Source organism: Mizuhopecten yessoensis, unplaced genomic scaffold, assembly GCF_002113885.1.
Source record: "Mizuhopecten yessoensis strain PY_sf001 unplaced genomic scaffold, ASM211388v2 scaffold11047, whole genome shotgun sequence".
Classification (NCBI taxonomy): domain Eukaryota; kingdom Metazoa; phylum Mollusca; class Bivalvia; order Pectinida; family Pectinidae; genus Mizuhopecten; species Mizuhopecten yessoensis.
Genome location: NW_018408852.1, coordinates 867,755 through 895,391, shown reverse-complemented (window position 1 = coordinate 895,391; position 27,637 = coordinate 867,755). Strand labels below are relative to the sequence as shown.

Sequence of the window (27,637 nt, the reverse complement as noted above, 5' to 3'; positions counted from 1 at the left end):
GGGGGGGAAATGGAGGAAAATGGTGATAATACATGTTTTTTAAAGAAAATTCTCAGGCTGGGGGGGGGTTCCTGAAGCCGAAAAAATCTCTCTGGATCCGCCACTGTTTACTGTATATCAAAAGAACAAATTATAAACCAGCTGAGCTGAGAACAGGCAAAATTTGCATCATCAAGTACATGTAAGGGCTTAAAAGATTCACTTTGGACACCACTCCTTTGCTTATCATTTTGAACCAATTCCTTTTGAATAGCCTCCCTTTACTGAAGGCATAGATTTATTTTAATAAAGATCACCTTATTTCCAATATAAGACTTAACTCTTCAGCTTCCTGGTGAGACACATACTTATACAACAATGATGGGTCAAGACTTGGCCCAGGGAAAAACATCCCAAATTTTCTCAGAATCCAAAATATTCAGCTAATTCATTGGAGCAAGGAAATGGAGACTTACCTGCATGTGCAACAGGTATTGATTAACGAGGACAAATCCAGGTAACTGAGAATTACCTGTATGACCTCCTCCTGTAAAATAGAAATATTTTTCTCCAGAAAGACCATCAACTTAATTTGATTGATAAATATCTTTCTTTGTTATCCTCACTCATTATATCTTCATCATATAGCATTTTATTTACTAATAATAGAAGTACATGTAAATTCTGTATACAATACATGTTTAATTAACAAGTTGGAAACTATTACACAAATAATAGGTCACTGGCAATTTCAATGATGTTGGGGCTATTAATGACAATGACATTGTGCAATACTTTTTCACAAAATAAAATGATAGTATATAATGTAAACTTTTTTATTTTACAACAATGATGAAACTAGAAAATGTCTGTATGTTCTGAATATGGGAGAAAACCGGAGTACCCAGAGAAAATCTACGTGGTCACTGGCAGGTGACCCAATACCTTTTCACATCTTGACTTGAAAGTTCTGCAGGTATATCTTTATGTTTACATTAGCATTATCATTATAATAATAATAATAATTTGAGGTTCTTATATACCGCCATTTCGGCGCTATCAGCTATCATTCAACAATTCTAGCGCTACCCAACCACGTACTCATTTACAGCTGTGTAGACTGGAACACGCGGAATAAAGTATCATACTCAAGGCTACTACACAGTGCCGTGCCGTGACTCGAACCTGCAACCCTTCGGTCACGAGCCTGGCGTCCCACCACTAGACTATTGTGTCTCCCCGTTATTACATTTATATATGCTACTCACTGGTAACAAATCAAAGAAACCATTGTCCTCTACAATGGTGTCATCTTGTGTTACAGCCGTAGTATCAATAGGAAGCTCCTCTACCCTATCTCCTTCCACCTCCACCTCCTCCTCCTCCTCCTCCTCTTTCTCCTCCTCCTCCCCTTTAGGCTCCAAGACAGGAACTGTTCCCTCTTTATTTTCATATATCGTTGAATTTCCATCCAGTGCCTCCCCTTGTGAGCTTGCATCAACACTGATTTGGTTCATAAGGGAGGTAATCATGTAAACATAGTTGTCTGGCTCAGAGTAGTTCTGTGAAACAATACCAAATGTTAAAATCTAAATAAATGTTATTTAATATATGTTTGGATGGGAAATAAAACAAGGAAAAGAAGGAAAAAGAACTAACAGATTTTTTATTAAGATGATAAGGAAGATTGTATAGTGTCTAAACTAATCACAGATTTTCAGACGTGGTGTATTTATATATTATTCTCTAGAAGTGTATGATACAAAACTGAAGTGCATTCCAGATGAATCTACATACTTACCTTGTATTCCTCCATTTGTTGTATGAGAGATAAGTGCTCAAGATCTGGGAATGGCTGTAAAGACCCATACATCACAATACAGTCCAGCTCTGTATAGTAATGACACTTCACGGAGCACAACTCCAGTCTAATCAACCTTACAAAAAGTATACATCACAGTAATGACACTTCACGGAGCCCAACTCCAGTCTAATCAACCTAACAAAAAATATACATCACAATGTAGTCCAGCTCTGTATATATATAGTAATGACGCTTCACAGAGCACAACTCCAGTCTAATCAACCTAACAAAAAATATACATCACAATGAAATCCAGCTCTGTATAGTAATGACACTTGACGGAGCACACCTCCAGTCTAATCAACCTAACAAAAAATATACATCACAATGTAGTCCAGTTATGTATAGTAATGACACTTCACGGAGCACTCCTCCAGTCTAATCAACCTTACAAAAAGTATACATCACAATGTAGTCCAGTTATGTATAGTAATGACACTTCACAGAGCACAACTCCAGTCTGATCAACCTAACAAAAAATATACATCGCAATGAAATCCAGCTCTGTATAGTAATGACACTTCACGGAGCACACCTCCAGTCTAATCAACCTTACAAAAAGTATACATCACAATGAAGTAAGGTTCTGTATAGTAATGACAATTCACGGAGCACAACTCCAGTCTAATCAACCTTACAAAAAGTATAAATCACAATGTAGTCCAGTTCTGTATAGTAATGCCACTTCACAGAGCACAACTCCAGTCTAATCAACCTAACAAAAAATATACATCACCATGTAGTCCAGCTCTGTATATATATAGTAATGACACTTCACAGAGTACAACTCCAGTCTAATCAACCTAACAAAAAATATACATCACAATGAAATCCAGCTCTGTATATATAGTAATGACACTTCACGGAGTACAACTCCAGTCTAATCAACCTTACAAAAAGTATATATCACAATGTAGTCCAGTTCTGTATAGTAATGACACTTCACAGAGCACAACTCCAGTCTAATCAACCTAACAAAAAATATACATCACCATGTAGTCCAGTTCTGTATATATATAGTAATGACACTTCACAGAGTACAACTCCAGTCTAATCAACCTAACAAAAAATATACATCACAATGAAATCCAGCTCTGTATATATAGTAATGACACTTCACGGAGTACAACTCCAGTCTGATCAACCTTACAAAAAGTATATATCACAATGTAGTCCAGTTCTGTATAGTAATGACACTTCACAGAGCACACCTCCAGTCTAATCAACCTTACAAAAAAGCATACATCACTATGAAATCCAGCTCTGTACATAGTGATGACACTTAACGGAGCACAACTCCAGTCTAATCAACCTAACACAAAATATACACCACAATGAAATCCAGCTCTGTATAGTAATGACACTTCACGGAGCACAACTCCAGTCCAATCAACCTTACAAAAAGTATACATCACAATGAAGTAAGGTTCTGTATAGTAATGACAATTCACGGAGCACAACTCCAGTCTAATCAACCTAACAAAAAATATACATCACAATGTTGTCCAGCTCTGTATATATATAGTAATGACACTTCCCACAGCACAACTCCAGTCTAATCAACCTAACAAAAAAAATACATCACAATGTAGTACAGTTTTGTATATATATAGTAATGACACTTCACGGAGCACAACTCCAGTCTAATCAACCTTACAAAAAATATACATCACAATGAAGTACAGTTCTGTATATATATAGTAATGACACTTCACGGAGCACAACTCCAGTCTTACCAACCTAACAAAAAGTATACATCACAATGAAGTACAGTTCTGTATAGTTCTGTGTTTGTCAAATTCTTTATATATTACCGGACAGCAGAAAGGATGAAATTATGAAATATGAAATTATACTAACTTTGTCAGGGTAAAACCAGCAGAATGTTTGAAAAATATAAAAAAAAAATGTAGTCAAAAAGATGTGTCCGAACATTTCTTTCAACCTCCGTACATAATACTTACTTTGTTTTGAAGAAAGGGTTGGTTAGGGGAGGTGAAAATATCCTGGACTTAGGAGGACATTCCTCCGGTTCTCCTTTCCATATTGTCTGCCATCTGTAACCATCACTCGTTACAGCAAAACATATCTACTACCAGCTCAGGGAGGATGCTCAGTTACTGTAACTATCTGACTTATCCAATTATTTCAACACCTTTAAATAAAACAGTACTTGAGAATGTATCCAACTTGAACAATAACTATGGCTTGGTGTAAAGGACACTTATATCAAACCAATTTGAATCTACAGGAACACATTCTTTTTAACAATAAAAAACCAAAAAAATATCTTTTGATAGATTAATATTAAACCCTGCGTGATTCTGAATCCATGTGGTTAATATTTCGAACAAAAAATTTGCATTTTTTTTATCAATTTCATGACAGTTAACAGCAAATTAATGAAATAATTGCCCTGTGAAACTCACTCAACAGACAATAGAAATACAGACATGGACTCCAATAAAGTCTGTGGTAATCACAATAGAAATATGGACATGGACTCTGGAAAAGTCTGTGGTATATATATAATCACAATAGAAATACAGACATGGACTCCATGTATTTCTATTGTGATTACCACCGACTTTACCAGAGTCTGTGTCAATATTGTTTTTATTATTACCTGGCTTTTCCAGAATCCACATCAGAGCCACTTGAGCTATCACAGGCCACGATCTTCACAACAGCTCCAGGGTTGTAGGTCTCCCAAATCTCTAGTTTACAGGGATACACTTCAATGTCAAATGAAACCTCTGAAAATGGAAAAAATACAAATGCTTGAAGTCATCAGTGTCGTACATACAAGCACACTATGACAAGGTCATCAGTGTCGTACATACAAGCACTATGACAAGGTCATCAGTGTCGTACATACAAGCACTATGACAAGGTCGTCAGTGTCGTACATAAAAGCACTATGACAAGGTCATCAGTGTCGTACATACAAGCACTATGACAAGGTCATCAGTGTCATACACACAGCACTATGACAAGGTCATCAGTGTCGTACATACAAGCACTATGAAAAGGTTTTCAGTGTCGTACATACAAGCACTGACAAGGTCATCAGTGTCGTACATACAAGCACTATGACAAGGTCATCAGTGTCATACACACAGCACTATGACAAGGTCATCAGTGTCTTACATACAAGCACTATGAAAAGGTTGTCAGTGTCGTACATACAAGCACTATGACAAGGTCATCCGTGTCGTACATACAAGCACTATGACAAGGTCATCAGTGTCATACACACAGCACTATGACAAGGTCATCAGTGTCTTACATACAAGCACTATGACAAGGTCATCCGTGTCGTACATACAAGCACTATGACAAGGTCATCAGTGTCATACATAAAAGAACTATGACGAGGGCGTCAGGGTCGTACATACAAGCACTATGACAAGGTCATCAGTGTCGTACATACAAGCACTATGACAAGGTTATCAGTGTCGTACATACAAGCACTATGACAAGGGCGTCAGGGTCGTACATACAAGCACACTATGACAAGGTCATCAGTGTCGTACATAAAAGCACTATGACAAGGTCGTCAGTGTCTTACATAAAAGCACTATGACAAGGTCGTCAGTGTCGTACATAAAAGCACTATGACAAGGTTGTCAGTGTTTTACATACAAGAACTATGACAAGGTCATCGGTGTCATGTGACTGAGCAGATTATATACCAACTGACCAACTGATACTCACCTATGAAATCTTCACTGCAGAAATCAGCTTGTCTCTTATTAAATTTCTTCCTAGAAGAAGGTACTTCATTCCACCAGGGTCCGTAGGTTCTCTGGAACAAATAAAAATACCAGTGTGTACAAGGTATGTGTAATTTAGATTAAGGCACCATCACAACACTAGTGTATTACATTTAATATTTATGAACCATTTGAGAATGAACTTGACCATTCAGAATCGTTGAGATTAAAACATTGATGACCAATATATTGATGTTTTTCAGCAATATATTGCGTGGCGAGGTTTGGACAAGGTGTTCACACCTTATATTTATTATCGCATTTAAATACAGGTATGTTAATCCAATTTTACTGACTGTTGATATATTTCTGTGTCTTAATTGCACTGGCAATACAGTCGAACCTCGTTATATCGAAGTCGACGGGATCGTTGGGAAACTTCGAGTTATCCGAGTATTCGAGTTAAGCGAGTTCCTATGTTTGGCATAAAACTTGGTGAAGTGTTAGGTGCAATTTGAGGCTACCAGGTATATACAGTACACTTCAGGTGATTTGGTACTGAAACCCCGCACGGGCGACAGTCGTCGGGCAGGCGAAGGGGATTAAAGCCCCACCGAGAAATCACCTGAGCAAAGGCCCGAATGCTATATTTATATGCTGTATGCACGACTATTTCATGCAATGCAATATAGCAGTAGAACGTGGTACGTTCGAAAAAATATCATTTACGTTCACGTCAGATTATCGGGTCGAAATAAAACAATTATGTAAGGTAACAATAACTAACGTCTCCGAGTAACACGAGGCTATCTTTCAGTTGTTTAAGCAGCACACGGTGTTTTGGATGGTCAGCTATTTGCAACAACCATCCTTGCTCTATCCGTATTCGAAGTCAGAATGTTGCATAAATTCACGAAAGAAAATCAGCTGCTTTCGACGACCTAGTTACAGGTGGCGCTGTTGATGTACATTACGTAATGTGATGTCAATCAGGTGAAGCCGAAATACTTTGACGAGTAACGGAGATGTGTAAAATTCTTCCATTTTTTTGTGTGTACACTTTGTTTGCAAGTTTATAGGGAAATATTACGAACCAGTAAACGAAACGTCTCGTCTCCAATTAGCGTAGTGAAGCCTTGTGTCCGGTTGGCCTTCGCACTTGACAGATGTTACAAAACAAACACGACACAGAATGTTTTGGAGATATGCTTTCAACCCTAGAATTTAATATTTCGTCCAAATGTGACTGATTTTGGCTAGTCCATATTCTTACAGAGGGTAAAAAGCGTTTGCAACACTACAGGTACCGGCGGCTGCGACCCTTGACCCACAGCAGGTAGCTAGCTGCCTGCTAACAGGGTGCAGGGTGTCTCAAGTTGTCAAACATGCTTAGCTTTACCATTGAGTCCAAGCGCCGGTTATTGTTTTGGCTAGTAAAAAAGGATGTTAGTGTCTCAAATATTGGACAAGTCAACCAGATCATTTGATGAGATGAACTGTGACCTTGCTACTGACAACATGTCTTAGTTTATTATTGTTATTTTCATCGTGCAGGCGCGTAGCTTTCTAGCTATATGCAAATGAGAACACATAATTTTGATGAATAACATATTTAATATACGTGTATTTCAAACCTTTCTTGCCTTAGTATAGTAAAATAAAATAAAAATCGCAATAAATACGTTTTCTTACTTTTTTTTCCAAAATTAAAATCAGAGACATAAATTTCGTAATCGCCAAATTTACAGAAAACACGGGAATTTGATCCAGAGACCTTGAATTCAAAAACTTTCCTTTGGGAGGTCAACCCCCAGCTGGGACTCGCACCCCCCACTACTTCCGCTACACTTATCATAAAAGCAATTAAGCAATTAACTTGAAACCATAGTTTCTCTCACCTGTGTTTAACACCTGCCAATCAAACTATTTTGATACAATGGAAAGTACCTTACCTGGACGGCAATATACCCCCCACCCCCTTCCAAACAGGTGTGAAACTCTCGGTACCTGCTTTTCGCCCGGGGCTGTATATTCTGTACAGGAATGGCGATTTTAAAGAGAACTGCAATACAAGCATTTCTTATATGATACTAACAATACGTACTCGGTACGATAACTAGTTTCATTATTTATAAAACCGAACTTTTTTTGAGAAGGCAATTAACGCGGAAAATTAACCTGGTAAGAATTGCAACGTTCACTAGTCTACGATCAGAGTTGTACGATGTCTATATAAAGATCTAATTGTCCGTAACATAATTTTAAAAAAGAGTTTATGAAATATTCCAGAGATCATTTTTCACTACTTTCTGTATTTAAAAAGTAGTCACTCACTTCTTTGGAAATGGTACACATATTGTTGAATTCTCGTTATTTTTAGAGGGATAGAAAATTTCACATACATCTGATTAACAGAAAGTAAAAATAGAATGTGGAACAACTTGGAACTCGTCTTCGTTTGAGAAATAACACAGTTTTCTTAGACTCTTTGCCTTAAGTTCATTTTTGCTTTTACTCCATTCTCTTATCGTTGATAGTTAGCAACTTAGATTCGGGAAATCTTACTGAAGCGACGAATTTCAATTTTGTAATATAGGTTCGATCTTGTTTATCCGTACTTTTTTGTTTCCTGAAAAATACGTTATAAATTATCTTATTTATTATAATACATATCTATTGTAATAGTCGAAATGAAATAAATGTACATTTATACAAATATGGTAATCGGATGCTGGTTATCACTTTTGTTGAGCACGTGTGAAGTTTTCGAAAGTAGTTTCCTAATTATATTCCATTTGTTTTTGTAATTGTATATGTATTATTATTCTCAAACGGAAGAAATGAAGTTTATAGCATTTGGTTTGGAACGCTGGCATTGAAAGAAACGTGAGATCAACAGATAGATGCGGATTTGTCTACGGAATATACGGCGGCGGCATTTTATATTATTATAAACGTTTTTGTGTGAAATGACATTCGTTGGAATTTTATTAAGTATTGATAATACATAGTTATAACACATATCAGGATCATTTTGACACTATACCAACGTATGAAAATGGATCACAACGTTAGTTTGAATTTTTATAAAAACATATACAGATTCTGTGGATCAAATCTAAGGACCGGCATGGACTTAATGCGATTGATTTTTTTCTTCAAAAAGTATTATACATAGAAACAACATATATTTGTTAAAAGTACGAAAATATGACAAAAACTGAAATATTCTTGTAGGAATATGAGCTGGTCTTACGATGATACTGTGTATGTACATGTATATATATATAATTTATACATGACCATCCGTGAAGGAATACGGTATATTAGACGAATTTAAATAGAAACCTAACAGTGTCAAAGGGATCATAATTAAAGAAATGCAATACAGTTAACTTTCAGAACGTAGTTGGTTTAAAACTTCTAAATTATATTCATATTTAATTCTGATTTTGTTTTACATATAATTTTGTATTGCAAAAGTTACACATAAAATCATACGAATACTTGTTGTCTCCGATTGATACACACGGAATAAAATAAGATTAGGTACCTTGAAATTAGCGAGGTCAATGTTACAGGTAGGAGAAACCATATCAAACATTTATTTAAAGTGTAAACTTGTAAGGACCAATATTTTCATTCTGTTCATAATTAAATACAACCGTCTTTTTTATTTTTCATTTCTACACTGAAGCACAAAAAAAAATACGAAAATTTTGGGAATTGAGTGGGCGGCACCTCGACGATACACACCATCTAATCAGTCGCATGATGCGGTGTATTGCGTAAGCTCCGCCCATTATGACAGTGCTGAGGTGTGATTGACGTTTCAGACCAACCAATAATTTTTGGTGATTTCACAGCGCAGGGACAGTCGGCTTGTCGGCCTCGATAGATTTTTCAATTAACTAATGTTAATCAGTAAACTGTGATAACATTTTATACAATGTATACTAAACGGAGACACTTATAATGATGTGTTAATTAACGTACCGGTCCTTTTCAATTATAATCTAGATTGTTTAAAGGGGAAATCGTGTAATCTAGTCAAATTAACCGCCATGGAGAAATGACGGTAACTTTGCTAATGTGCATAATCCGCCATCTTGGATAAAATGGCGGCCATTTGGACATTGGGATAACACTATGGGCTTTAAGATTTTGCGTTTATAGGCTGGATAGTAATCTGGATATTATTTGCCGGGATGTCAAATTTCCCTACACACCGTCTAAATATGGGTTACAAGTTAATTAGCGCGATCCATTAAAAACTCGAGGTTCCTGGAGTGGATGAACTTATGAAGCGAGGGCGCCTATATGTTCTATGCAATCGAATACTGGAAAACGACCAAATAGCCATTTTCTGCACTTTCGATCGAATTTTTCGATGCTGTCTCCATGACCTAGATAAGTTGCCGAGATTCGCTCGGTAACTTCCGGTTTAGAAAAACACAGTTTATACGGTGTTTTAAGAATATTTGCAATATCCGAGGTTCCTGGAGCATTTGAAAAGTGGATTTTCTTAAATCTGACATAAAATCAAAGGGGCACCATAGGGGATTATGTAAAAACATCGTATTCTTCTGAAAGTGAAAGGAGTCTCCATGTTTTTGTGACACTCTCTCGACATGAAAGAGGCACCAAAAGGATTCATTTAAAATACTTACTTATTCAATCCTTTCAGATAAACTGAATTTGATATATATTATTGTGGGTAGAATTACAAGAATGCTATTGTACACGAATGGCCTAGTGATTCGAAAAACATAGCTTACAACTTCTCACTGATCTTACATCTTATATGTAAATTATTTAATATTTCTTTTTAGGTGTTTTTTCCAGAACATGCCGTGATATAAAGTTTGTCCCTGTTTCAGACAACGTTGTTTAATAAATATGTAGACAATCTTTGATTCTAAGTTGGTATCACATATGAACGTACGTGCTCGATCACCTCATAATTTTTATACGTCAATATATAGGAGCAAAAACGGATTTTCAAGACAAAAAATTAAAGCATAATGATACATGTACTTGAAGCTGATCGATGTTGTTATATTTTTTAATTGATAAGTCAATCCGTCTGCCTTATTGTTGAATAAAATATGTAAATTTATCAGTCGTTCCAACTAACTATATTTAAATTCAACATTTGAAAAAGAGCTGGTATTCCAGCCTAGCCTCCGATAATATAGTCTGGTTCACATCTTGAACCCCTCATCTGTTACAGATAAATATACATAGTTCTCAGTATATCATAGTAACATCCGTCAGCCCGTGATTATTCCCTCCTTATTGTTTTAGAATCTTTGTATCACGTATACTAACTGTACTACTACAATATATATGAGATTGCAATCGTCATATTTGGTCTTGTTTTATTCTAATTATGCAACTTTTCTATGATACCACACCTTTTAATTTTGTACACAAGTTTGATCACAACTTAAAGGCTATAGATTCACTTGGTGGACTTTTAGCTTAAAACCACACGTGCAGTTGAATTGCATTACCCCTTCCGGGGCCCCTTGAACTTTCGCAAATTTCTGATTTTTAAACACCAACTTCTCGTTAACCACGAGGATTTTGTAGGTTAATATTTCACAACTAACATCCTAAATGTCTTCTTACATATAAATAAAATAAGATTTGTATATATTGTAGACGTAACAAGTACTAAATGCACATTGTTTATGCTCCTTCATCGGTAGTATAGCATGTGCAAGAATGACAGCTGTCTAGTTATATATTCTATATTTTTCCTTATATTAAGAAGTTATGTAACTACCGTTCCCATTATCTTCGATATATCTCGTTCAATGTGACCAGTTGGTTAATTTTATTATACAGAGTTGTCTTAAAATACGCCAAAATCGTAACTAAAATGAGCCTGGGAACATTTTTTTTCTGTTGGTTGCCATGGTGGCGCGGAAAAACTCTGATGATCACGTGATCAAACATGCTCCGCCCCTCATTAATATTCATGAGGAAAAGTGGCCCTCATTTCTCCATATGTGGAAGCACACTATTCTCTTTCCTGTTTTACGTACCCTTATGTCCTAACTCTTGCTCATGAATTCAAAGACATTACCTGTAGCATTGCTATATTGTTCAATTGCCACAGCTGTGAGCTGAGGAAAGCAAACCCATCCCCAACTCCAATTGATCTCATGAGCCAAATTCAGCAAACAATCACATATGTCTAATTTATACCTGTTAAAGTTGGTCATAAATTGGTACTTCTAAGTGGCATATTACATTTACAATCCTACGAAATTACATTTGGAAGTTGGCCTTCCAAAACATCTCATACCAGTACCGAAACGTCTGAGTATCACACGCCTTTATACCGGTATGTCCTGACTCGAGGCTACAAAAAAACTCGGTAAGTTGAAGCTTTCATTTTGTTTTTCCTCCTTTCACTTTCAATAACACTTACAAATACACAAGCTTGTGTAAAGTCTCCGTACGTTGGGTAGATGTTGCTCCGCCCTGCCAGATTACACGCGGTATATGATATGCTTGTCTCACTGCCATACTGGGAACTAAAATCGGTGACTTCTTTGGAAAACTGTGACACTAGAGAAGGCTTTTGTTGACATTCCCTATTTCCGCTGTTAGGCAAAGCACTATACGCGTGAATCGATTCTGATGCCATCACTCTACTTGTCCTATCTTTACGCCTTCCGAAACATGACAGCAGTTTCTTCGACATCAATGACTTGGTATCCTGTGTCACTTTTCTTAGTAATTAGGTCAAAGTGTTACAAAACGTTTGCAACAAGCTCTCGTAACTTCTCTCGTGTTATCCATCCGAAGATAGTTTATTCCAGAGAGACTCGAAAGGTAAACCATAAAATGGGTGGTAGGTAATTCTTGTACGCCGCTCCCGTTCCCGGGCTAGAACCCCGTCCTACCAGCAATATAAAGATACTTCAATATGCATGATATTCAGTTTCTTACCATGTCTACACTTGTAGTCGGTCACTCACAGGCCAAGTACTTGCACTATAAGTAATTGCGTCCATGTGATGATATTTTTGTTGGGTTTTGTTATCTCCAGGACCGGCTATCGCATTGAGGCGATGTGGGACGTGATCGAGGAGGTTGTTCATTGTCATTCATTGTGGTGGTAACAACCTAATAAATTAAATTAAATTCAGACTCGTGATTCAGTACATATCGTCCTCGAACGATTCCAGCAGCTCTGTGATCGGATACGGACCATTTCCGCTCGGATACAGATAGATTAAGAGAGGGTTAATTGGAACAGAAACTTATAGACTTAAGGTATTCCTGTAGGAACTCTATCTAAATCAGAGATTTATAACGATAGACTCTATCGTTATAAATATCTGATTTAGATAGAGTTCCTACAGGAATTGGACTTAAGGCTATTTATAAAAGTGCTCAGCTAGACCTTGATGATGTACAGTTTTCAAATGGTGTTTGGCATCCTGATGATGTATTAGATTTAGTTAAGGGTAAGATCAATGACAAAGACACAGTAACTTCCGGGTAAACGAAGAGGTAAGCGATGAAGATGTAGCTAGTTTAGCAAATGGTATAGCGTCCGAGATTCAACAAGTAAGTAAACAAACTTCACAAAGGTCTTTAGCAGTTGCCGCTCTTAACTTAGGATAACAAGGTAACCCATGTCCATTTGCCAGGACATTTATAGTTGAAGGGTCACAGGGATATAAGTACGCAGTTCAGTTACATCCTAAAGAGCAATGTCAGTGTCCATCGATTGGTACGTTCATGCTATCATATTATTGCTGCAAAGTTAGTATATGCATAGATGACATAGGTAAGAGAAACTCCATATATGGCTAAATTAGGCGTAATGCAAGAAAGCGACCAGACAAGAAAGCAAGTAGGAAACGACCGAGACCATGTGATAGAATGGAGAATGATATAGTCCCAGCACCAGACAGTAAGTTAACTAATTTAGGTGAATCAAACATAATGTGTTCACTTCCAGGTGCTACATTGGCTTCTCCAGTGAAATAAGAGTCAATTCCTGTCCACGATATTTCTGATATTGGTACTCCAAGAAAACCAAAACCTAGGTCTAGACTTTCTTTACTCGTAAGAGATTGTCAAATATAAAAGAAGAAAAAGAAGATACAAAAGACGTAAGTATTATGGCTGAGTCAGTAGCAGACATACAATGTAGTGATGGTGTAAGTTTATATGAACCAGTTGTAAGTACCAGTCCTAAGTTAAAACAGATAAGAAGACTTTCATTATCAAAAAAGAACAAACCGAAGGTACATTGTATGTGATATTTTAGTTGATCTTTCAGATGACAGACCGTCGCTTGTTAAGCCCACAGAAACAAGACGTATCTGGATGGATAACGGTAAAAGTACGCTAAGTTTTAAGGATAAAAATGATATATGAATTGATAACAAACTATGTGGTAATATCATGTGTCACGTACAAGATAATTTAAAGAAACAGTTTCCTAATATAGGCGGAATGCAAGATACAGGTTATGCTCCAATTTTGAAAAACAATAAGTGGGACTATGCACTCAGAATGAAACCAACTTGCGCCGCATCAACACAAATTAATCATACAGGTGAGGACCATTGGGAAGTGTCAGTACAGGAGGTAGATAGTGGGAAGTATACATTCTTGATAATTTGATAGAAAATACGAAACAGAAGGGTCATTTGTCAGCTTCTTTAGAAATGCAATTGTCATCATCATATGGGGAAAATAGAAAAGTTTTAAAAACAGTATTACCAAATGTACATCAACAGAAAAACGGGGTTGACTGTGGTTTTTTTTTGCTATTATTAACTTGGAAGAATTTTGTTTCAGTGGGTTAAACGGGAGTGAAGAGTTAGAGTTTGACACCACTTGCATGAGACAACATCTTGTGGAATGTATTTCCAATGGAATCTTTACTAAATTTCCTAGGAAAAAAATGAGTAGGCATAGGCAAAAGAAGATATCTTTATCATTTGATATTTTTATTGATTGCAAAGCAGATGGGTGTCACATCTCAAATGTATTTGATGATATGGTTTCTTGTGATGCTGGCTGTGACATAATAGACGTGTAATTGATCGGTCAGATTTACATTTTCTAGGGATAGTTTTATTTGGAAGTGTGGTAAGTGTTCATAAAACAGACATAAAAGTCAGAAGTATTTTTGGTATTTTTTAATGTATTTGTATTTATTCAAAGTTAAAATGTGTAGTGAGTAAACTTAAAATTCCTTTTGAAAAAAGAACACAATTATTTCAATCATAAAACAATTTTTTAAAGTTATTATAAAAATAGCCATTTTTTCTAATGATAACCAATCATAATGATGTTTATGAATTCTTATTTTGTGAACTATTATTAATCTTATATAAATATAGTTTTAAAAAAATGGGCTCTTATGTAGAACTGCGTCCTCGTCACAGAGGATGGTACATTCTAAAAGAATGGCTAAGAGTTCTACTTGATAACGATATAGCTTGACAGAGTGATGTCCCCTTAGCACGGGTACGGGAGGATCACAACAAAGTCCGAATTTCATGTGAAATAGGTCGTTTATTTCAACGACACTTACATAAGTATAAACAGTAATATATTTTTTTCTAAACGTTTGAAAATAACATGTTAATTTTCACTCAATTTCTAATAATATATGAAAAACCGTGGTTGAACGCGGCGTACAAGTTTTACCCCCTTGAAATACACATTATCGTCGATTTCTAAATTATTAGATGATAAATATACATTTTATAACTGTCGCATTTAGAAAATGATGTTTGAAATTATTGCATAATTTTATAAAAAAAATAGAAACGATCGCGTTAATGAGATATTAAAATATCTCTATATTCCTGGTACGGGGTTTTAGTCCGGGAGCGGGAGCGACGTACAAGATTTACCTACAAAAGGTTCACGCTGCTCGAAACATTAGACAAATTTGGAGCATACTGAACATGGTTGTTATATTTAGGTTAAGGGGGAATTTTTGTTGTTATATTTCTGGCATTTTCTGTATTTTTATTCGGAATTTTCGAGTATAAACAATATTAACTTATATAAAAGAAAACAAATAGGCCTAATCAGGAAAGCATGTCCCTAAAAACAACGTAATACAGATTACTTCCAGGTAAACGAGATCGGGGTCAAAAAGTGGGTCACTGTCAAATTCAGATAAGGGAGACTTTAGACAGTATCAGGGTCACATTATGTGACTGCATAAGCTGCCATCATGGTCGACTACAGTGTCAACAGCTCTGTCGCCCTCCTGCTCGTGAACAATCCGCCTGTCAACGCCCTCAGGTAATACTAACGCAAACAAATAGTTAAAACTGCTGTATTTGATCTCACTTTCACTTTCTCTAGTGCTGGCAGTGTACTCCTACTGACAGTGCTGCTTCACTTCTTACAATGCATCTTTTAATTTGTGAAGCTTAGAAAATGTAATAACCTCCACCCTGTTAGTATAGATATCTATATTTAGTTTAATATTAAGTCTTTAAAATTTACCCTTTTATGGCAATTCTGACATGTGCATTTTATACATGTACAATGTAGCTGTAGTACGTACTTTATTGATTAATTGACCATGTCAGGCATGTCCAACTCAGCCAAAGATGGAAAAATACTGCCTTCGTTAGCTTTTCCAGTTATGTGGTTATAATATAACAATTATCATGGACATGTTCAAAAGTTTAATACCAATGTGGAGAATGGTTATTCAATTGCTCTAGGATGGTTGCACATTTTGTGGCAGTGTCATATCATGTACTCGGGCGTGAATGACCTTAATCAGGCAGCGAGTCTCAAGCTCGGTAACAGGTAACATGAATGAAATAGGGCAAGTGACATATACTACCTCATATCCGTTGGTTCCATTACACTGGCAGCACCCTCAGGATTCCCCAGGCCACTAATGAGTCTCACGTACGATGAGACTTCTCGGAGAAGGGAACAGTTACTAGTGTAACTCGGGTCCCTCTTAACTAGCCTGGTAACATACATGTAGATGTCTGGTGTTGGGCCAGAGAGCACTATAGTACTGCTTATAATATGATAATGTGGAATTCTACGACACCGCTTATGTGCGTATAAGTAAATTTAGTATCATTCAGTGCAGTCAGTGGCTGGATGTTTTCACATTACAGGTACATACACTACTTAGCTTGCTATTGGCTAATTATAACAACTGTGTTAATTAAGGCATTGAAGTACTTTTTCAAGCTCTTTTGTAAAATGAAAAACATATCCCTTGAATATATATTCTGCTAAAAAACTGCTGACCACTAGGTAAAATTTTGTACCTCGTCTGACTTACTAGGCAAAAATGGCCCCCTGGTTATCATTGCAGACCAAGTGGCTATTGGTTTATACATATGTAGGGACTATTATGCCTTCCATATAATTATATATGTCTAATTAATTCAAATCAAGTGAATGTGCATGTTAAAACCATTTTTGCAACTTGTTAATTATGAACATGATATGATTTATAAATAACTTATAACAGTCTATCGAGCAAACAAATTATCTAAAGGGAAGTTCCTTCCAGCACGAAGCTAGAAGTCAACCATAGAATCACACGTACATTAAAAACAGCATACAATGCATGTATGGGTCATGTTCGTTCAGCGGTATAACAAATATATTTCATGTCATATGGGGTTACATGTAGATAGACCTAATTTATCTACATAGGTCTTACATTATATGTACATATCATATGTATGGGTTTTTTCAGTCATGCTGTCAGAAAAGGTCTGGCTGATGGGATGTTAAAGGCAACAAAGGATACAAAAGTCAAGGCCATTGTCATAGCAGGGAAGGGACGAACATTTCCAGCTGGAGCGGACATTAGGGAGTTCAGTGGTCCAGGAAAAGGTGAGTATCGTTTTGTATTAAATTCTAGTTGACTTTTGACAGTAAATACTATTTTCTTTACACCATCTATAAGTTGTCCCATGTCAAAATTGACACGTAGCGGTTATTTTACATCAAACTGACTATATCCTATATTATGAAAGCTAACACCACTAAATTACTTCCTAACATGCAGCACTTATTTCCTGAATCAGTATCTTTAAATTTTATACATCATGCAAATTAAAGACATTTAAACAATGCTACCACTTGGATGTGAGAAAATGATATTTATATCCTTGAAAATAAACAAAAAAGGTTGACCTTACATATACCTCATTCTTCTAGATCTATAATGTTAGCTAGGTTGGAATTCCGTCAGAAAGAGCTCTGTCCTCCTCTGGTCTGATTGGCTCATTTGTGTTAATGAGAAGTTACAGATATTTTGTAAAAGGAGATTGTCAATCTGCACCCCTGGACTCTGCAGAGGGAGTTAGTCTGCAGAGATGTTTTAGTTTTCAGACTAACACATTGCTGACTGAGGACTAACTCCCTGGAATTTGAAGTCGGGGCATAATCTGGGATATAGTTTATTACTTTATAGAGAAAATAAATAAGAAGCAAAACAACAAATCAATGTAGAAAGCAATTTTGAAGTAAAAGCATACAAAGTGCATGATTAATGAAAGTTCAGTTATGTTTTCCTAAAAAAGTTGAGATCAGGAAATGATAAAAACAGATGCATGCCATATACATTCTAAAAATATTGTTTTAAAAATTAAAACCTTGATTTCCCAATCAGAGCCTTGGTTGGTTCCTGTGGGAAATGGTATTGAGGCTAGCGGTAAACCAGTGGTAGCTGCCATCCACGGCACTTGTCTGGGAGGTGGTCTGGAGGTAGCACTATTCTGTCACTACAGGGTGGCACTCAAGTCTGCAAGGTAAGTCGATCACTACATTCAGGGTAAATAATAATCGTCTTGGAGGTGGTCTAGAGGCGTCACTATTCTGTCAATACAGGGTGGCACTCAAATCTGAAAGGTAAGTTACTAAATTCCTGATAAAAGTACTTGTCTGGGAGGTGGTCTAGAGGCAGCACTATTCTGTCACTACAGGGTGGCACTCAAATCTGAAAGGTAAGTTACTAGCTATATAGATTCCTGGTAAATAGTACCTGTCTGGGAGCTGGTCTAGAGGCGTCACTATTCTGTCACTACAGGGTGGCACTCAATTCTGAAAGGTAAGTTACTAGCTATATAGATTCCTGGTAAATAGTACTTGTTTGGGAGGTGGTCTAGAGGCAGCACTATTCTGTCACTACAGGGTGGCACTCAAGACTGCAAGGTAATAACGTCACTAAATTCCTGGTAAATAGTATTTGTTTGGGAGGTGGTCTAGAAGTATCACTATAATGTTGCTACACTTTGGTACTCAGGCACATCAGGTAAGTCATTTCAAACACAACATCTCTTTGGGAATGTCCAAAGAACGACATTTGTTAGGTAAGTCACTACCAAAGTAAATCCTCTGTTGTACCATCCTCGATATCCAGGGGTTACGTTCACATTCGCTCTTTGCACCCCTGGAATATGTCATAGCAAAATTGAAGGCACGTGGCTGGCTATTTGATTGGTCTCAGGTAGAGAAACCTGACCAATTGCTAGGCTTTTACATGTCCTTTGAAGATTACAAAGGGGTGACACGACTTCAAAGTCAGTCAATTTTTACCGCAAGACTCTTTTGATGTAAATCAAAGGATCAAACTAGTCTTCTTGTCTCATCAAAAGGTGGTGCACACCGAGTCTTAGATTTCACTATGACATATTCCGGAGATGCAGAGAGCATAAATGAGTGTAACCCCTGAAGTATCGAGGATGCTGTTGTACCTGTCTTGGAGGTGGTCAAAATGATGTCCATTGTTCATCATTATAGGGGGAGTGTTGGTTAAAAAAGATTGTTGAATTTTAATGTTTGTTGAAATTAAATATTATAGGATGACATTACTGCAGGTTTGCAGTGTGGTCAGCTAGCAGTTGTCCAAATCCTTATTAGTTTTATAACAATTTAACACAAACGTTTCATCCAGGAAGTTTTCAAAGGTATTTAAATTCAATATTAAACCACAAGTAAAGCCAGTGGAAATTTTGAGAGGCCTGTGTTAATTAATAATTGTACATTAAAAAATCATGTTAATGACTCTTGATTAACCCTTTCACCACTATAGACCATAATGGACTCATCCATATCAATGCATGGTAGAGTCTACTAAAGTTACATAGGGGTGAAAGGTTTAAGGTAATTCAATATTAAACAACTGGCCTTAGTTTAACAAAACAAAAACAGGTACTTTACATAATCGTTTTATTTTGTTTAATAAATATAAATATTCAAGTACATTTAACATCTTTACAGGGTTGGATTTCCAGAAGTTGCCATTGGGATTTTGCCTGGTGCTGCAGGGACCCAGAGACTGCCCCGCGTTACAGGGTTACCTGTAGCCTTTGATATGATAACATCAGGGCGTCATGTTCCAGCAGAGCAGGCCAAGAAATATGGAATCATTGACGAGGTGGGCTACAATTAAACAAGTATATCCTAGCCTGATCCTGACTACGCTACTTAAAACTAGCATTGCCGTGTATTACACAATTAATCATTAATGCTGAAGGTCTAATGGCACTGTGGCTACACTCTTAAAGTAAAATGTATCCTTCATGTAAAAAATATTACATAAAGGGATGTGATTCACCCTTTTCATGCTACGATGTGATTTTCTTTTTGTTTGCATTAAAAATTGTCACAACACAATTACAAATTCTCACAACATACCCATTTTGATGTTTTGTTTAATGTAAAAAGGATTTTTTACATTATGGGTTGTACCAGATCACTCCTTAATGTAAAATATTACAAAAAGGGATGTGCAAATATTACAAAAAGGGATGTGCATTAATGTTTTTTTTTACATTAAGTGGTAATTACCTGCACAACTTAATGGAAAATTCTATGCTTTCTGTTAAAGCAACATTTGAATATGTTCCTGCAGTATAAATGGGGAAAAACGAGAACGTATAGTTCAAGTGGCTAGCTCTCCTTTCCCTTAACACTTTAGGTGTTAAGGAAACTCCTGCTAAAAAAAAGCAAGTGTTTTATTGAGTAAATTTTGTCCTTTAAGATATGATTTATTGTTCATTAATCAGGTTTAAATATGTAACTGTACATATATTCCTTATCCATGTACATTAAAATTGTATTCAATATTGCTTCTGTTCTGTCAGAGGGGGTATATACTGTACCTAACTGTTGGCTAATTTAAGTCGTCTGAAATAAGCCAACCAAATAAAATATCCATATAACTGAAACCTGGAGTTGATGCTGATGCTGCTTATTTTCTGCTAATAGTAAGTAATACTGTAGCTACATTTGTAAGTCACGTTTACCTATCAAACTGATACTCTCTCAAGGGAAGTAACCCTGACATTACTTCATGGTAAGGGAAGTAACCCTGACATTACTTCATGGTACCTTTTTTCACCGTCAAGATTTTTTTTTTTTTTTTATTAAATGAATGACATCCTTATTATTTTTGATTACTTACAGATTGTAACCGGAGATATCGTGAATGCTGGCATTAGGTATGCCATGATTATGGTCGGAAAGTCCACTATCCCACGAAGACTACGTGCCAAACCGGTACCTGATGCTGAAAATGTCCAGAAATATGCTGATGGTAGAAATATGTTTATACTAATACAGCTTTAATTTTGTAAAAACATTTAAAGTTTCTTCGTTTGATTTTAAATATGGTTTGAATTCTGTACAGCACTCTTACCTGGGCAATTGTCAGAAATCTGCAATCTCCTATAACAGATAAATTGTAACAGGTTATACCTTTGTTTTGTCATTAATCCCGAATGTTCGTTATTCAGGTCAAATTTGAAATATGTCTTAGATTAAACAATTTCTCACATTAAGAAAATTCAAGTTCATTTGTCAGATAACCTGAGATTTCTCAAACAAAATAAAATTCAATATGAAAACAAACGTAAATCAAACTAGAGATAGATGCTATAATGAAACAAGAGTTTAATTTAATGAAATGCTAATTACAACATCTAACAAGTATTATAAACTAAACTGCGAAAAATTCAAGTGACATCGCCTTTCTCAAAGTTTATTATTAACTCATTCATCCCTGAAATTTCATAATGAGCTATTCCAACTTATGAATTGGAAGAGTTCAAATGTGTTTTCAGGGGTAAATGAGTTACAGGATGGATTGTATATGTCTGTTTTGTTTTACTACAGCTGCCATGGCTCATGTGAAGAGGAAGTACAAAGGATATGAGGCCCCAGTGGTATGTTAAATGTAATACAACTGTACTCTCTACATTATAAACAGGATTTAAATCACATTCAATGTAATTTTGTATTTTTGGTTATATTGGAAGATGAAAATAGGTAAAACAGCAACACTTTCCTGTTAATCATATCTTTACACAATATGCCAAGTTAACTCTGTGGGGGTCAAATATATGTTTCTTCTTTCTAAATCAATAAACTTAAATCTATGAATTAGTTCTAAACTGCCAATGTTTTAGCTCACCTGCCCGAAGGGCAAGTGAGCTTACGCCATAACACATCTTCTACCATAGGGATACAGGGATTTCATTCCAATTTTGTCTAGAACATTCTTAGGCCAAGGGCTCTAAATTTTGTTTAAACGGTGAGTGTGCCCCCTCCCCCAGGGGTAGAGGAGAGGGGCCCAATAGGGGAAATAGAAGTAAAACTTTAAAATCCTTCTGCTGCCATTACAGTCTGTAGGGATAAAGGGAATGTATTCTTATTTAGTCTGAATTCAGCATCCTTGGTCTAAGGGGACTCAATTTTGTATAAACGGTTGGTGTGGCCCGCCATAGGGGCAGAGGAGTAGGGCCCAATAGGGAAAATAGAGGTAAAACTTTTAAAATCCTTCTACTAGCGTAGGGTTAAAGGTAATTTATCCTAAACTAGTCTGGATCATTTTTGGCCCAAGGGGTCTCAATTTTATATAAATGGTAGGTGGGGCCCAGTTGGGGGCAGAGAGGTGTGGCCAAGTAGGGGAAATAGAGGTAAACCTTTAAAACCTTTAAAATCCTTCTCCTACCATAGGGATTAAAAGGGATTTCATCCCAATCTGATCTGGAGCATCCTTAGGCCAATTAAGGAACTCTATTTTGTATAAACAGTTGGTGCCCCCCCCCCCCCCCCCCCCCAGAGGCAGAGGAGAGGGACCCAATAGGGGAAATAGGGGGAAAACGTTTAAATCCTTTTTCTACCGTAGGTATAAAAAGGTAGCCCGAGTTTCCTCTGGCCCTGACACCAGACTTCGACATTTTGACCGATAGATGTCTGGCTTGGGATAACAGGATTTTATCACAATTTTCTCTTTATCAAGTTGTCTAGTAGTGCCTGTTATTATTAGGGTGTATTCATTAAAACAAGATGGCCACCAGGCCACCATCTTAGATTTTGACATTTGAAGTTTGTTCTCGCTATATCTCCAAAAATACTGGATGGATCTTTCTGAAATGTCATATGTACATACAGTACCTACCATGGAGTGCCATATCTTAAACTCATATCAAGTATTTTAAACATATTCATGGCCAGGTGGTGAGCGATACAGGCCAGCTGGGCCTCTTGTTGGTTATATTATGAAAATTGCTTATTTAACTCAAACTTTTTCTTTAGCCAACATTAGCTTATCGTGAGGTAATTTTATACTATACATTTAAGATAATTTCTTTTTTTTGCAAAATTTGGATTGATAGCTAATTAACCCTTTCACCACTGTAGGTCTAGATCAATGCACGGAAGAGTCTACTCAAGTTACAAAGGGGTGAAAGGGTTAATGGTAAATAGTGTGTACAATGAAACTGTTAACTGAGGTTGCCTATGTTTTGTTTTAGTACTGTGTCAAAGCTGTGCGGGCATCTGCAGAAAAACCGTACGACTTAGGAGTGGAAAACGAGAAAACCCTGTTCAATGTAGTCGGAAAGTCTGGCCAAGCACGTGCTCAGCAGTATGCCTTCTTTGCAGAGAGGGTGGTGGGCAAGGTAAGACCTATATTCAAGACTCTCCCTCAAGGAATAGAAGTCCGTAGTTTTTGATTTTAAAATTGATATTATTGCCTCAACTTTTAATAAGAGCTATTTTGTGTTTAAGTAGTGTCTTTGTATGCTGAAATATTGCCCCTACTATATACTGTAATGTAGATGTATATTCCTTTGCCGGTTCTAATCAGTCTATAAAAACAAGTACATGCCCACTGGACCTCTTGTTTTTTTTTAAAGGTTTGAATAATTTTATCACCTTTCAACTTCTGTATGTACAAGTACACTTGAAATGTTACAATATTTGTAGTGGGAAATGCCGGGCGGTAACTCTCAAACAGCCAAGCCAATACCAGTGCGGTCCACAGCGGTCATCGGTGCTGGAACTATGGGGACTGGGATAGCTGTGTGTATCCTTAGTGCAGGCCTTCCATGTTATCTAGTGGAACAGAACCAGAAGGTATATTACTAGTGTAGGACCTCACTATGAATTACCATTCCGAGCCCATTTGGAGGACATTGAATTTTCTAACGCTTCAACTAAAGCACTTTTTTTTTGTTTAACCCTTTCAACACTGTAGACCATAATGGACTCATCCATAGCAATGCATGGTAGAGTCTACTAAAGTTACATAGGGTTGAATGGGTTAAAGGACAGTTGTGATTTCTGGAAAAATCTTTGATCTCCAACCTCTCTTGATATTGTTTTCATTCTGTTAATTATATATATATAATGTGAGCACCACTATCAAGAGAACAGCCTGTGAATGAGTTAAGAGACCGTTTTTAATTTTTGCCACTATTTATTTCATTGTGAACTGAACCTGTTTTAAGAAACAGCTAGGTTTGTTGACTGTACATGAGTTGCAAAGTGAAAGATTTGGTAAAATTTATTTAAATTTTTCCCTTACCTATATTTGAAACTGTGTTCATTGTGCTGTCTTTGTTGTAGTTTTTGGAAAATGGGCTGAAAACTATTAAGGCCTTAATGGAGGGCAGTGTCAAACTGGGAAAAATTTCACCTGAGGTTGGACAGCGAGCGGCATCTCTCCTTAAACCGACCATGAGCTATGACGACCTCACCGGTGTCGACCTGGTAAAGAACTCGCCACAACTGTAGTCATAACAATGACAATCTAGTATACAGTATTCATATTAGAATTTAACCGTGCATGCAGGTAGATCAAAAGTGATTTTGTGTGTCTTAAGGAATACATTATTTTGATTTCTGTGACAGAAAAATATTGTTAAATTGTCTTTTTTACGTCCCCCACCAGTTCCAAGGTAGGGCTATACGTTTGCACTCCATCCATCCTTCTGTCTTAGGCATACTATACCTATTTCAATACTTTTCCACCTGGAGCAATCATATTTGGTATAAATGTACAGCTTGGGATGGCTGATTGTCATATATTAAATGTAGATCACTATGACCTATGCTTTGACCTTTGACTGTATCCTTTGCAAAAGTTTATCTGGAGTATATGTCTTCAAGTTCTATACTATTTCACCTGGAGATACCAGGTTTAGTATGCAGGTACATATGCCTTGGCTGGCGGAGTGCAGGGTACAAAAAGTGTGTCACTGTTACTTATATCTTGAGATATAGGTGTACAGCTTGGTAAATAAAGAAATCATTACTGTTAGGGTACTGTGGATTGCCTTTCAAACACTTTGTCTTGTTTCCTTCATTGTAATGTAGTATAGAAATAGGTTACTTTTAAACTGCACTTGTTCAAAATATCAGTATTGGTATTTAATGGGAAACAGGAAACCGGAAACCATTACATTGTAAGTACCTACATATCCTTTATTAATCTTTTTATTTATTTTGTTTGTCAGGTGATTGAGGCTGTCTATGAAAACCTGGAATTGAAAAAAGAAATTTTTGCTAAGTTGGACAAAGTTTGCAAACCAAGCACCATTTTGTGTTCAAACACCTCCAGTATAGACATTGATAGGGTAGGTATCTAAATTTCTCAGAATCAATATAAGCTGTTTTTAAATTTAGCACTCAAATTTCTTGGTTATTTCAATTTTACTACCATGAATTAAACACTAAAATCACTGTTTTTGTAAAAGCTGTCTCTTTTGGCGTAAATAAAGATCTTGTTTTTGTATACAAAGTACAGAAAATATAAGTACATGTAGTACTGAATTTGTCCTCTTCATGTCCAACAGTCATTGAGAGTTTATTGCAAAAAGTACTTAACATGGTTTTATCTAAATCTTTCGCAAATGTATATCTGATGTTTGTCTTAGAATAAGGTATTCTATAGATATGTAGTAGGACCAGGAATAGTGATAAAGATAGTGCCGTCGCTGGGGCTCCAACCCGCGACCCTTGGCTCTCCAGCCCGATGCTCTACCACTGAGCTAAAGGGAAATTCCCTACAGCTGACGCAGTTGCAACCTAATTAATCCACATGTTTTACAAATATAGTGTTCTATAATAGATTGCCGTAGCAACCAAGCGACCAGAGAAGTGTGTTGGTGTCCATTTCTTTGCCCCGGCCTATCACATGAAACTGCTGGAGAATATTTACAGCACAAAAACGTCACCAGACACGGCTGCTACAGTGATGAAACTCGGCAAGACAATCGGGAAGGTAAGTCAACGAGGTTTTTTACTGACGATTTTATAAAGCATTGTTATACATTATTGAGCTATCATAGGATTTGTTCCATTGTCTTTTAGATTTGTTTCTTAAATACTTATTGAACCTTACAATCAAAATACTTCTGAAATAAAAGGTTAATACTAAATTATTAAAATGTAATACCAAAAAAATCTTTTACTTCAATATTGTGAAAGTACTGGTTTGTGAATTGTGAATAAATCTTATCCCCACAAATGAAATATTTAACTAGTCTTTTCTTGCAAACAAAATTTTGAAACTATGGATATTTAGCTTTTATTAAAACCATAAAATTGCCCTGCAAACACTGTTTTCTGACCATTTCTTTGATAACAGTATATCAATACACACAATTATCACAATAATAGGATGTTGATACAAATTTTCTATTGTTTTCAGGTCCCAATACTTGTAAAATCCTGCCAAGGTTTCCTAGCGAACAGAATGAACACACCGTATGGTACAGAAGTAAGCTATGAAATAGTCATTTTTTAGTCTATGAAAATATTTTCTTCTGAGAGTCGATTACATGTGAAATTTCTCACAAGTCTTGATCTTTCCAACAAAGCCTGAGTTGGTAAATGTATGTGCAGTTAGCACCTTAAAGATGAATAAAGCCAAAAATAAAGATAAAATTCACAAAACGTAACCGATACAAATCATAAACATTTAGGGTTGAACCTGTAAAGAAAACGACAGGTACAGATCTGAACTGAGGCTGACCTCAGGAAAATTTGGAACTTGTAGATTGAGGGGTCCATACGTACCTGACCGAAACTAAAATGCTGACTACTGCTAGGTTCCGTTATTTCTTTCTAAAACAATGTCAAGCCACATGTAGTTTTTAAGATATGTTATGTTATTCTGTGGACATATGAAAGAAGGGCATAATACTCTTGATACATTATTTTTTATAAGCTCACCTGGTCCGAAAGACCAAGGTGAGCTTATGCCATACTGTGGCGTCCGTCGTCCGTACGTCCGTACGTCCGTACGTCAACAATTTCTTTAAACGACTTCTTCTTCTTAACCACTCGTTGGAATTAAACTAAATTTGAATGGAAGCATCCCTAGGTGGTGGGGATTCAAAATTGTACAAATGGTGGGGCTGACCCCCCAGGGGGCTAAGGGGCGGGGCCAAAAGGGGTCAATTTGCCTATATTGCTTTAAGCGACTTCTTCTCTGAAACTAAGAAGTGGATATCAACCATATTTGACTGGAAGCATTCCTAGGTGGTGGTGATTAAAAATTGTACAAATGGTGGGGCTGACTCCCCAGGGGGCTAAGGGGCGGGGCCAAAAGGGGGCAATTTGGCTATATTGCTACAAACGACTTCTTCTGTAGAACTGTGCACTGGATATCAATCATATTTGATCAAAAGCATTCCTGGGAGGCAGGGATTTAAAATTGTACAAATGGTGTGGCTGACCCCCCAGGGGGCTGAGGGGCAGGGCCAAAAAGGGTATTTGGCTATACTGCTTTAAG

At 36.6% G+C, this 27,637-nt stretch overlaps 2 protein-coding genes across 5 annotated transcripts in view; one reads left to right on the top strand and one right to left on the bottom strand.

Annotated features, from left to right (window-relative positions):
• The window catches only part of LOC110465049 (F-box/LRR-repeat protein 4-like), a 23,707-nt gene extending 11,344 nt beyond the window's left edge, over positions 1 to 12,363 (bottom strand). The window contains exons 1-7 of the mRNA XM_021520623.1: positions 12,002 to 12,363; positions 5,561 to 5,651; positions 4,470 to 4,599; positions 3,808 to 3,900; positions 1,781 to 1,916; positions 1,248 to 1,541; positions 456 to 526 (exon numbers count right to left, since the gene is read on the bottom strand). Coding sequence (XP_021376298.1) covers positions 456 to 526; positions 1,248 to 1,541; positions 1,781 to 1,916; positions 3,808 to 3,900; positions 4,470 to 4,599; positions 5,561 to 5,651; positions 12,002 to 12,277 — 1,091 coding nt within the window. The 5' untranslated portion in view covers positions 12,278 to 12,363. The remainder of the gene's footprint in view (positions 1 to 455; positions 527 to 1,247; positions 1,542 to 1,780; positions 1,917 to 3,807; positions 3,901 to 4,469; positions 4,600 to 5,560; positions 5,652 to 12,001) is intronic.
• Positions 12,364 to 15,507: 3,144 nt separating this feature from the next.
• LOC110465017 (peroxisomal bifunctional enzyme-like) overlaps positions 15,508 to 27,637 on the top strand; it is a 25,360-nt gene continuing 13,230 nt past the window's right edge. For all 4 annotated transcript variants that reach the window (XR_002464569.1, XR_002464570.1, XR_002464568.1 and 1 more), the window contains exons 1-12: positions 15,508 to 15,861; positions 17,300 to 17,439; positions 18,221 to 18,359; positions 19,831 to 19,987; positions 21,019 to 21,148; positions 21,727 to 21,776; positions 23,370 to 23,516; positions 23,824 to 23,973; positions 24,466 to 24,609; positions 25,356 to 25,475; positions 25,970 to 26,122; positions 26,552 to 26,620. Coding sequence is in view for 1 of the 4 variants with exons in the window: in XM_021520578.1 (XP_021376253.1) it covers positions 15,791 to 15,861; positions 17,300 to 17,439; positions 18,221 to 18,359; positions 19,831 to 19,987; positions 21,019 to 21,148; positions 21,727 to 21,776; positions 23,370 to 23,516; positions 23,824 to 23,973; positions 24,466 to 24,609; positions 25,356 to 25,475; positions 25,970 to 26,122; positions 26,552 to 26,620 (1,470 nt within the window). In the remaining 3 variants the exon portion in view is untranslated. The remainder of the gene's footprint in view (positions 15,862 to 17,299; positions 17,440 to 18,220; positions 18,360 to 19,830; positions 19,988 to 21,018; positions 21,149 to 21,726; positions 21,777 to 23,369; positions 23,517 to 23,823; positions 23,974 to 24,465; positions 24,610 to 25,355; positions 25,476 to 25,969; positions 26,123 to 26,551; positions 26,621 to 27,637) is intronic.